Below are 12412 nucleotides of genomic sequence, written 5' to 3'. Positions count from 1 at the left end.
AAATTGTCAAAACATTACCGGCTAGCAAGCACTCGCAGAATCGACCCAATATCCTTCGCAATGAAGACAATGAAAGTTCTACTGAGAATGAAGATGGTAGACATTCTACTGGGAATACTAAATTACTCAAGTCACCGCCCATCTACTTACGCAAGCGTAGCAGTTCTACACTGGCTAATTCCTTAACCCAGAAGATTGGACGCAACAACTTCTATGTTATTTGAATGAAAAAAGGCAAGGTTGACAAGACAAAAGTCCACAACGAAGGCGACTGTATAAAGTCCTCAAAAACTCGGCAAAGAAAGATTATTACACATTCCTGCTTAAAAGTAGCAAAGGGCTACTAGTAGTAATAAAAGGCATTGAACTTGAAGTTGACTCAACTGAAATCTCTGAAGCGCTCTCAGAAAAAGGCTTTAAGATTAAATCGATCTATAACATTAAGAACCGATTCAAAGCAGCCAGTCAGCCAGTTAAGTTGGAACATGAGAAACTTAGCTATTCTGTGCACTTCCAAGTGTATGCTTCATATGCGGCGACTTCCATCCCACAACTAATTGGCCATTAGGCAAGGAAATGCGCATCCCTCTGCAAAGAATGCGGTAACTGCGGTAACAACCACATTGCCAAATGCAGGGGACGTCCGGTGTACATTTTAGTGAGCCAAAGATCTTGACCACTAACCAAAAAACCTTAAAAGGCGATCTAAACCCAAACGCTGTTCCCTACGATCCGAACAAAGTTGTGCCTGTTAAAACCCAGTTGACCTTGTTTTATGCTGACGCTGTGAAATTCAATCGTCCCGAATTAACGCAGCGTACCAGATCCCCAAGTAATTTAGAATCTATAATAGTACAACTCATCCAGAACATGAATCAATTTATGACATCAATGAAAAAACTGATACGAAATCAGACACTGATTCTCCAAACGCTTCTCACAAATAAATGAGCTGTGCTACAAGCTGCCACTGGAATGCGAATGGTATTAGCCAAGTATCCGCCCTCAACAGTGGGATCGACACCCTCCTCATATCGGAGGATATCTCTCCGACAAATATTATTTAAGGATACAAGGCTAAAAATGTTATGATACTAAACACTCTGATGGAAAAGATCATGGAGGTTCAGGAATCCTTTTTAAAAATCGTGACTGTATGCTAGCCACGTCTATATGCTGATCCGGTTATACTTTATGCTGGATTCTGCCCTCCGCGATTTACCACCTACGCAGAACACTTTGTAAGCTTTTTCAACATGTTCGTTGGAAGATTTATTGTAGCTGAAGATTTCAATACTAAACACAAGTATTGGGGCTCAAGACTTATCTCGCCAAGAGGCAAAACCTTCCGGACTCCCATGTTGACAAACTGTGAATTTGATGTGTTATCGAGGGACTATCCAACTTATTAGCCGACTGATCGCCGTAAAACACCTGACTATTATTGACTTTGGTATAACAAGAAATATATAAGGAAACAAACTGCGCAACCCTACATTGATCTAAGTTTCGATCATTCGCCGGTTCTTATAACTTTTGCAAATCTCAAAAAAATTCGTACTGAGTCTACTAAACTGTTGACCAAGCAACCTGATTGGCTGATGTGTCCTTGAAATCAAACCTCAAACTCTACCAGGCTGCACATTGTTTTATTGAAGTATTAACATCAGCTGCATGCAACACTGAAGTCCAAATGTGGAGTTTCAGATCATTCAAACTGTTCAAAAGTAATAGTTGGGAAGCCGGAAGCTTGACGCTTCAGATATGAAAGGTTTTGTGTATTTCTTTCATGAAAACATTTGTCTCACTAGAACCTAGCACGCATTATATGCATATATTATGTGAGAATATATCCACTTTCGCGTGATACTGATATTCAAAATCTTACATTTGCATAGAAACGACTACTCTGACCTAATACATAACTACTGTATAACTAAAGTGTAATAGTGGAATTTCCCCCAGACTTGGTAGGATCATGCTCTATGTTATAGCTTATATTGGTGCAAAATTGTGTGTGGTTTTAGGATGAACTTAATGAGGGCTTTACAGTCAAAAACTAAAAATTATAGCAATATACTATTATTAACTTTATTTGAAAAGGCATCGGTATGGAGGGTGTTTCGGAGCTTAGGCAATGTATATTGGCGGTATCTTGATTTTTTTCAGATTTTTCGGCTGTGCAGTTTCTGAGAATGGGTTCGTGGAAAATTATCATTTTCGACCACCAAACAGAGAGTAAACCGATCTTAATAAGGTGTTGTTTTACACAAAATCTTAGAACGGCAGCTGAGACCGCCGTTTGAAAGTTCCTCATATTCCAAAAATTCTCGTAAGACCACATTGATTCTATTGATCCCCTGATTTCGACCTTATTACGAGCAAGATCCGATAACTGCCAAGATCTGCAATCATTCAGCTGACACATATATTAAATTTTGCCTTACTCCTTGTTTACTTCCCGAAATGCTGGAAATCTTCAGAAATAACGATAATCCAGAAGGAAGTTAAAGATCCTACGCTTCTCACGTCCTATGTACCGATAAGCCTGGTTCCCTCCTGAACAAAGCTATTCGAGAAGCTCCTACTATACAAGTTACAACAACACTTGGACGAAAATGAAGTTATTCCTTCTCACCAGTTTGGATTCAAAAGAAAACATTGGATTGTTGAAGAAGTTCATCGATTAGCCTCAGCGTTAAACTGTGCTTCGGAAGCTATCAAGTATTGCCCGGCCGCATTCCTTGATGTTGCACCAGCATTTGACAAGGTCTGGCATAAAGGCCTCTTGTAAAAAGTGAAGGCCATCTTTTTTATTTGATGTATAGCAGATAGGCCCACAAATGAGCGCTTATTTATTGATACGATCGCTGAGGAGACGGCGATACATGGTACACATTCCAATCCTAGCGTTGTATCTCAAGCCCTCGAGAATCACATGAAAGGGGTTGAGCAATTGTTACCCCGGTGGAGAATCAAAGTAACTAAAACAAATTGTAGTCATGTCACTTTCATATTGAAGAAGTGAACATCTTATCCAGCTAAGTTTAACGGCGTATCCATTCCTCAGTCTAAGGGGGTAAAATACCTAGGTATACCTACCTAGACAGGAGGCTTACTAGAAAGAAACATATTGCAACCAAGAAAACTCAGGTCAACCTAAGATTCAAAAATCTGCACTGGCTAATCAACCAATTTACAAGCTTGGAATTCAAAGTAGTGATATATAAAGCAACGATAAAGCCAATCTGGACTTACATATTAGCACAACTTTGGGGAGCTACTCGCACATCCAACATCGAAATGTTTCAAAAAATGACGTTGATGCTTTTTGGCAATTACTTGACTTAAAAACCTGTATCATTATTGATTACATCACCATTGGTTATCTTTATGGTCATGTGGGCGAAAAGGCAAACGGCAACATGCTTTTGAATACTTCAAAGTGTATCCAAGGAATCAACGTAACATATTTTTGGACAAGAGCTTAAATTCTGTCTTACAGCTTACAATTTACTTGAGTTTGTTCACTCTGTTTAAAAGAATATAGTGGATATTCTGTAGACTTCGATTCATAAAAATGTTATTAAATTTTCGCCTGACCCTATGAACGGCGAATCAAGTAGATCTAAAATTCATTTGAATATAATTGAGAGAATTATCTGAAACTAAATCTTCAAGGGAATGCTTATTACAGATCTAAACTGGCCGTCCTCAATAATCGGCATGCCTACTTTCTTCTTGTGGACAACGGCACCATGGGGAAATACGGAGCGGAACTAATTCTACGACGGAAGCTGGAAAAGTTCATTTCTAACTTGAAATTGCATCCGTGTAAGTATACAGAAGCAACGGAAGGCGAAGATATAGTGCAAAGACTTACATGTACTTTTTGATCCTTATTGTATATGACACAAAAGAAGAAGTGAAATATTCTGAAGAGATTTGATTCGATAGTTTTTTTTGTAAATATCTAAGACAGTTTTCATTTGCTTAAAACTTGAAATTTAACTCTATCAAGATTCGTATTTATCTGGATTATACCTTTAATGCACCAAATAAACACCAAAGGTACTCTTACGTTGCTACCCAAAAGGTAATTTCCGTAAGTCCGTTCGACTGCATTGCAATCTTATGCAGTGCACTATTCATAGGGTGCTCAGAGTTTTCATTGTGGGCATGCATAAGCTCTCAATGAATAACCCGGAGGAATTATCAACATGCTGATGGAATCGTAATGAACTCACTTCACTATCTGTCCGTCGAATGCACTTGCTAATATTTTCGCTTTGTTTCCATTTCCTGTCTCCATATCTTGAATCCTTACTAATTTCTGTGCTCTCATTGCAGTCACACATTCAAGCACTCCAGTGGTTTGTTTAGTCATTGAAGGGGGTACCAACACGATTCGAGCAGTTTTAGAATACGTCACGGACACACCGCCCGTTCCTGTTGTAGTTTGTGATGGATCAGGACGAGCTGCGGATATTATAGCTTTTGTGCACAAGTGAGTATTGAAATTCAAAATAATTTAATAGCCTCCTAGTACAGGGTAGTTTTTAGTTTGTTAGAAATGGGGAATTTTAGACAGTAGAGGAATTTTTATCTATCATCTTCGATACCCTTGAGTGGAAAATAAATTGTGTTTAGCAGACTTTTAATTATTTCGGCACCAGCTCAAACTAGAAACATTCTCTTTATATCTAATTCAACATCATTATAATCAGAAATGTCCTAACTCAACTCAGGACGATTTCTTAAAATTTAGTGCCGCCACAAATCAATTCACACACTTTTGGCCATTGTCGTTAAGTCGAATTTACTGCTATAACCCACGGTCGGCAAGTTGACGATCCTGTATGGCCGCCAGAACCTACATAAATAAAATTCCACAGATGTGATCGTCAAAGTGCGCTTACATCGTGGTGTCAATCAGTTTTTGTCCCGGATTCTATGAAACACGATTTCTCCGCATCTTATATAACCTGATGGCAGGAGTATTATTATATTTATAATAATAGCAGGGTCAGTTCTCTCTCAAACATACAAATCGATAGCTTAACGCAAAACAACAACTGAAAACCGGACAATGCAGAGATTGACCCTTCTTTGTTGGAATTCTAAATAGGAACAAAGTGTTCTGTGGGAATCATCAATTATCTCCCTTTCGAGACAATACGAAAATGTCATCAAAACTGCAAAAGAGAGAATATCGCCCTCGTAAAGAATGAAACTGTCGCTGCTTTTGGGATGGGAAATCTTGTTAATATATAGCTGCAGAGGAGAAATTTTAGAAAAATGCTGCTGAGTGATGTTGAGGCAATGTGTGAGGTACACGCCTACTCATATCCCCGCAGTATTACCGCCAACACGTTTATGCTATGCTGTGGTGGTTTTCGAGATTTCTCATTATCCCCCACGAGATTGTGGAGTGTGATCCCTTCTCTCTTCCGTGGACTTTGGAAAATGGAATATAATGAGCTACATTTCATCGGGTGTGGCGGGACATTCGGGGCAATTGGCAAACTCGCCTAACCTGAGGCAGTACATTGTTTCTCCTTGTCGCACACTTTCTGCATAAGTAGTTTGCCAAATTCGCTCTTCTTCAGTTCATAACGTTGTCCACTTCTCTCATCCAAACTACTATCTACTCCTGTAACTATACTTTGGCCCCTAATATTAGGTCTCAACCACGTGATGAGCTAGCATTTCCTGCTCTTTCTCTCTCGTATAGTCCGAGTACTGGTTGAAACTCAAGTTGGTATCTGTCGCCTTCTCCGGATATTTATTGATTTATTTGGAAACAACGTCATGGTTATTAGCTGGGATAAACATAAATTTCTAAAAGACATACAGGACCCCGTTTTGGTCTTCGCATTTTTAAAGTTCATATCGACGCAACACGTGTTCCTTTCACCTCTTAAGGTATACGTCGTCGAAGATGAGATCCAACTGGCAACATCTTCAACCGCGCCACCAAAAGATTTATGTCCATTGGAAAGCTGTTCAGTTGAAATCCGATTTACCTAATGGTTCTGGGTTTGGAACAATGTTCCGTCAATGATAAGGCATCATTCTACTCATATGGAGATTTATCTCCCGGGTTAACAGTGAGTACTATTTCGAAGCTATACCCTAAGATACACTACCTACTCTGGGATGGCTGAGCTGAAAAGTTCGTAGGCTAACATACAGATGGCGTTACTAGTATTAAATCCATATGATTTTTAGTTAATCCTAATCTTCAAAAGGATTTTCGAGTCTTAATAAAGCATTTCTTTTTGGCAAAAAATACTGTTGAAGCCAAGCATTGGCTTAATAAAAATTGTTCGGACTTTGCCCCAGGATAATCAACTGTTGAGAAGTGGTTTGCTAAGCTTAAACGAGACGAAATGAGCAGCGAGGACAATGTACGCAGTTGACGCCCCAAAGAGGCTGTTACAGACTAAAACATCAAAATAATCCACAAAATAATTTTGGATGACCGCAAAGTGAAATTAATGGAGATAGCTTAGGCTTTACAGATATCAAAAGACATATTTTGCATGAATGTCTGAGTATGCGAAAGCTCTGTTCAAAATGGCATGAATTGCCCTTCGAATTGCTTCTGCATCCATTGTCCACCATCTCCAGATCTAGTACCAGCGACTTTTTCCTGTTCTTATATCGCAAGATAATGCTTGCTCGAAGGAATTTAGTGCCGATGAGGAGGTAGTTGCCGAAACTGAGGTCTATTTTGAGGCTAAAGGCAATTGCACTCATGGCGGGTGCCTTTCTTTAAATCTTAACGATCATCCTTTCTTCCACTAACTGTGAAAGCGGAAGTACCAGATCTGCTGAGACTGAACCGAAGTGAAGTGATGAGTCACTCTGCGGAGAGACCACAACTTCCGACGCTTTTATTTGGAAGAACAGTTCCTATTTACATGCTACGGTGACTAGGCTTTAATTCACAAGAGGCGGAACTCTACTGGATGTGATACAGTTAGTGAATGTGATACAAGTAGTGAAGTATTTCTTCTACCTCTTCAGCTGTTTGTCATCGTGGGGTCGATCGTTAACGTTCCTCACAGGATAATCGAAAAGTTTGCGACCACATGCAAATTCTTTTATGGTATGGTGGGCGGTATACACTTCTGAAATCATTGTTATCTGCGGCATCTTCCGCTTCTCTGACCAACGCAATAGCAAATTTTATTTCGTATCGCACCACGTTGAATTTTCGGGATTTCGCAGGGTATCGGATTTTCAGCGCGTTACACCCACATCCTCACCGCAATAGTTAATAGGGCCTTCAATCCCCTCCGTTCATCGATCCACTTGCAGGATTCCGCGGTGAATCAAATCTTGTGACGCCCCTTCGGAACATGGCTAACGTCTTGCGTTGCACCCGATAAATGAACATTTTTGATGGCGGCCAGTGCTTATCGATATTCTCAGGTGTGTCTGCCGCTCAATCAACAAGATAGCTCTTGATGTTGAACTTGCGGGTCGCAGCTCTCCAACATTGTGAGAAGTGGCGGACGCAACATGTAAACGAAGGTAAGCATGTCAGATGTCAGAACCTCTCTGGTTGCGCATGTCCAGGAGACAACTTCTTAGTCTACTTCTGATTGTACGTACGGTGTTATCATGTGTTTCTAATGACGTGGCGGTGAAAACTCCCCACCATTATCGTTACGAACGGCAAGACAGTGTTTACGAAAAAACTTGTAGGATCAATGAAAAGAAGAGCAATTTTAAAGTTAATGGTTACCACACAAAATATTAATTTACTCAATTGTTATTTTAAATTTGTTCTCACACATGTCTATCATACTGGTTACTTGCCACAAGCTTCATTAGTACATACATATACATACACATGTCTGCCTCGAGTAATTGATAAATATATATAATATACAAATAATTAAATCAATTAATTAAATCATACAAATAATTAAATCAGGTTGGGAAACTGGAAGCTTGACGTTTCAGGTATAAATGGTTTTGTGTTTCTCTAACGGAGGAGCATAATGCAGTTCTCCATTGGCTGATGGCATTGACTCGAGATATTTAAATCGCTCAGTTCTGTCAATAGCAATAACCTGCCCTGAACAGAGCGATTTAAAAATCCTGGGTCAATGCTATCTGCCAATGGAGAACTGCATAATGAAATTGCTTCACGCATTAACGCAACCTGGATGAATTGGCATTCCACAATTAGTGTTCTTTGTGATCGACGTATCAGCGAACGTCTGAAATCTAAAATTTACCATAATGTCGCCCGTTTATTGCTCTCTATAGTGCTGAGTGTGGGCCGACTATAAAAGAAAATGAACGGCCTTTTGCGGTAATGGAGACGAAAATGTTGCTTTGGACTAGTGGCGTGACTCGTTTTGATCACATCCGAAATGAGGATATCCCGGTGGGTTGATACGCTGGATGGGGATTTAAAAGCCTCGCGATTACATCCACATCAGGCGTTTGATAAAATAAAATGGCGAAATTGATCACAGCGAGCCGACCCCGTTTGTGAAAGGGACAAAAACTGAAGAAAAAGAAGAAGATGATTATTATCAAATGCAAACAATTTAACCTAGAACAAATACAAAACAAGTCGGAATACCGGAAGCTCGCGCTTCGGGCATAAAGGTTTTGTGTTCATCTTATGTAAGAAACTTCAACGCACATTTTTCTATCCCTATATAGCTACAAATCCAACATATTCCTTCATCATTCATTCATTCATTCATTCTCTTCCAAACTACAAGATATACATAGATATTGCAACCATAGATATTATCCTCACCCTAAACAAACAAACTGCCTATTTCCGAATACTGTACATATATGGGCAAGTATATAAATTGATCGTGTCCATATTTTGTCGTACGGAAGATTGCGGTTCAAATCTCACTGGTGGCAGAGTTACACCCCCTATAACTTTGTTAATAATAATTGGATTTTCTTCAAACTTGATCAACTTGGGCAACTTCTTCGTTACACCTATACCAAATTTTATACTTCTGGGATGAACATAAGGGGGGTTGCCGGGTAAATTTCTAAAATGGGGCCTAGACTTAGTAGAGATGCACCACTGTGATTTTTTTCAGATTTTTTGCTTAGATAGGTTCTGAGAGCGAGATCTGTTACACTTTTTGGGGGTCATATTTTGCACTCTCACTCCCCTATGTTTCACCGAATATCAAATATGGAACCAGTTTCGAAAAGTACTAATTGAGCCCTTTCATTTGACACCCCACATGGCCACATTTTATGAAAAAAAATTTTGCACCCTCCATTCACATGTATGGGGAGGCTGTCCTCTATGTCGGTGCAAAGTAATACACCTAGGATGAACTTAAGGGGAGTTTTTTAGTCAATTTCAAATAGTTGATAATATACTATTAGTAAATTTATTTGAGCAGATACCGGCATGGGACATCTCTCGAAGATTAGATTTCACCTAAGTGTTTTACACATAACCTTAAAAAGGGCTTCAGGCGAATGTCAATTATTCCAGTTAATTATGACGTCAGCATCTTATTTGCATGGCTTTGGAAGTAGTAAATTCCCTCGAAATTGCTAAGTTTGAACTGCTATAACTTTGGCGTTAATGGCCAGATTTCCATTTAGCACGTATATACGAAATATTCTCCTCTATGCTGGTACAACATTTGGCAGTCCTAGGATGAATTTAAGGGGAGTTTTCAAGTAAATTTGAACACATATCGGAACGAGACATATTTTGAGGCCTAGGTTTCATCTAAGCGCACAGCCCTGATTTTTTTCGAATTTTTAGGTTGAGTAGTTTCCGAAAATGAGTCCTGTCTCACTTAAAGTGCGTTCATTTTGACTCTTTACTCACGCACTTTGCAATTCACGCCAAAACCAATGTCAGTTTCGGAAAGTACAAATCGATACCTTTCATTTGATACCCTACACGACTATATCCGGTGAAAACATTTTTGAATCCCCCCTGGGGAACCCCCTTTAAACTTCATCTAAATTTATGCCACTCGCATGGGATTTCATAGTTCCCATCTGTCCACCAAATTTCCTATTAGCTGTTTATCTGTTTTGGAGGAAAATGCGTGTGACAGACAGACATTGAATCGATTTTAATAAGGTTTTGTTTTACACAAAACCTTAAAAAGGGCTAGGAAGAAGTAGATTCTTCATAAATGTGACTCTAATATTGCACCCGATTTTCAATTATTCTCGTTAATTATGACGTCAGCATCTTATTTGCATGGCTTTCCATGAAATTTGGTATGTGTATGTGAAATATAGTCTCTACGAAATTTGGTAGTCCTAGAATGAATTTAAAGGGGTTTTTCAGTAAATTTCTAAAAGTTGGTAATATACTATTGGTAAGTTTATGTCAGCAGATATTGGGATAAGACATATTTTACGGTCGAGGTTTCATCTAAGCGCACCACCCTTATTTTTTTCGGATTCTTGGGTTCAGATAAGTTCACTTTTGATGTCATATACGTCTTATAAATTTCCGGTTCAGCCGTTTTCAAGTAAATCGGGTGTGGCAGACAGACATTGAATCGATTTTAATAAGCTTGAAGAAGTACATTCTTCATAAATGGAATTTTAGTATTTCACTCACATGTCAATTATTCTCTTTAATTATGACGTCAACATCTTATTTGCATAGCTTAAAATGCAGTAAATTTGCGTGAATTTGAACTGCTACAACTTACACACTAATAGCATGATTTCTATGAAACTTAGCAGTAATATGCACAATACTGTCCTCTATGCTGCTGCCGTAGAAATCCTAGGAAGAAGTTAAGAAGCAGACATTCGAATAGGACAGATTTTGAGGCCTAGATTTCATATAAGCGCATCATCCTGTTTTTCAGATTTTTGGGTTGGGTATACATTTTACATTTACACTTTTTGATTCCTTATTCGCGCATTTCACAATTTATGTCAAAACTAATAGACTTATTAGTACTGATGAAGGGAACAAGTGGTTCCCGAAATATCGATATTAGCAAGAATAAATATCTACACCAACGAAAAAGAAATAAGTTTTTTTATTATTTCAGATAATATTAGTTTTGGAAAGTACTAATCGAAGCCTTTCATCTTATACGACACATTGTACTAATCGAAGCTTTTCATCTTATACGACACATGACTACATTCGGTAACAAAATATTTTTACATCCTCCTATGCAATTTACGCGTGAATGTACTAATGTGAAAGTACTAATTGAAACCTTTCATTTGATACCCTACACGGGTATATTAGGTAGAAAAAAATTTTGCATCCCCCTTTAAACTCCACATAAAATTATGTCATTTATTATATGGGTGGGATTTCATAGCTCTCATATGTACGAGCGCGGTCCAATAAGTACTTATCCTTACCGCCCGTTGGCGCCACTATGGAAAGAGAAATTCACTATCGTATAGTATATTCTCGTTGACGCCCACTGTCAAAATTCCAGCCGAATCGGACTTGTAGTTTTGTTTTGACTGCGTATAAAAACGGGTGTGTCCGAGGATTTTGGAAAAATGGAAAAAGAGCAATATCAGTCGGTGATTCGATTCATGTCGCGCTGCGAAATCAAAGAGCACTTGGATTCTGTGTACAGCGCCTTTGTTGCAACCTGGACGCACATCCGTTTTTGATGAGCTACTCCCAGGTGTTCCGAAAACGGCAAAGCTAGGACACAGTAGGCATCTCTAAACATCGCGTGGGTGCCGCGTCTGCGTTTCTGCGCCGTTTCATGACCTGGTCCACTTATGCACTAGAGGCCAAAGAGCGGCAGAAACAGTGGACTTCAGCCGGTGGATGTGCTCCGAAGCAGGCGAGAGGCTGCTCTATCGGCCGGAAAGGCGATGGCCACCGTTTTCTGGGATTCACAAGGTGGGATATGAATAGAAAACCTGTAGACACTATGTCGTATTGCAGAAAAAAGCGAAGAAAAAGTGCTCCATCACCATGACAGCGCATCTGCTCACACCTCATCCGCCGCCAGGTCCAAATTGGTCAAATTGGGTTACGAACTGCTATCCGATCCACCGTATTCTCCAGATTTGGTCCCCTGCGATTTCTTTTTGTTTCCAAACTTTAAAAAGTCACTCGCCTGGTAGAAGTTTGAGTCGAATGAGGTGGTCATCGCCGCCACGGAGGCCCATTTTGCAGACTTCGAGAAAACATATTTTTCAGACGGGTTAAAGAAGTTGGATCATCGTTGGGTCAAGTGTGTCGTAGTGTAGCTAAGAGGAGACTATGTTGAGAAATAAACCGCCACTTTTCAAAAATGTTCGTTTTTCTTTTGTAGGCTCACCACCTGTCCACCAAATTTCATTTGAATCGGTGTAATCGTTATAGAGAAAAGTGCGTGTGGCAGACAGTAAACCGATTTTAATGTGGTTTCTCCTCGTTAAATAGTAAAAATCA

The 12412-nt window shown here is 39.4% G+C and overlaps 1 protein-coding gene across 15 annotated transcripts in view; it reads left to right on the top strand.

The window, feature by feature from the left end:
* The window catches only part of LOC119658934 (transient receptor potential cation channel trpm), a 489577-nt gene that overhangs the window by 371791 nt on the left and 105374 nt on the right, over positions 1-12412 (top strand). For all 15 annotated transcript variants that reach the window (XM_038066779.1, XM_038066781.1, XM_038066780.1 and 12 more), the window contains 2 exons: positions 3698-3834; positions 4351-4507. In XM_038066779.1, the coding sequence (XP_037922707.1) occupies positions 3698-3834; positions 4351-4507 (294 nt within the window). The remainder of the gene's footprint in view (positions 1-3697; positions 3835-4350; positions 4508-12412) is intronic.

The sequence above is a fragment of the Hermetia illucens genome, chromosome 6 (assembly GCF_905115235.1).
Source record: "Hermetia illucens chromosome 6, iHerIll2.2.curated.20191125, whole genome shotgun sequence".
NCBI classification, from domain to species: Eukaryota; Metazoa; Arthropoda; class Insecta; order Diptera; family Stratiomyidae; genus Hermetia; species Hermetia illucens.
The sequence above is the reverse complement of the archived record's forward strand: the minus strand, read 5'-3'. Positions and strand labels throughout refer to the sequence as shown.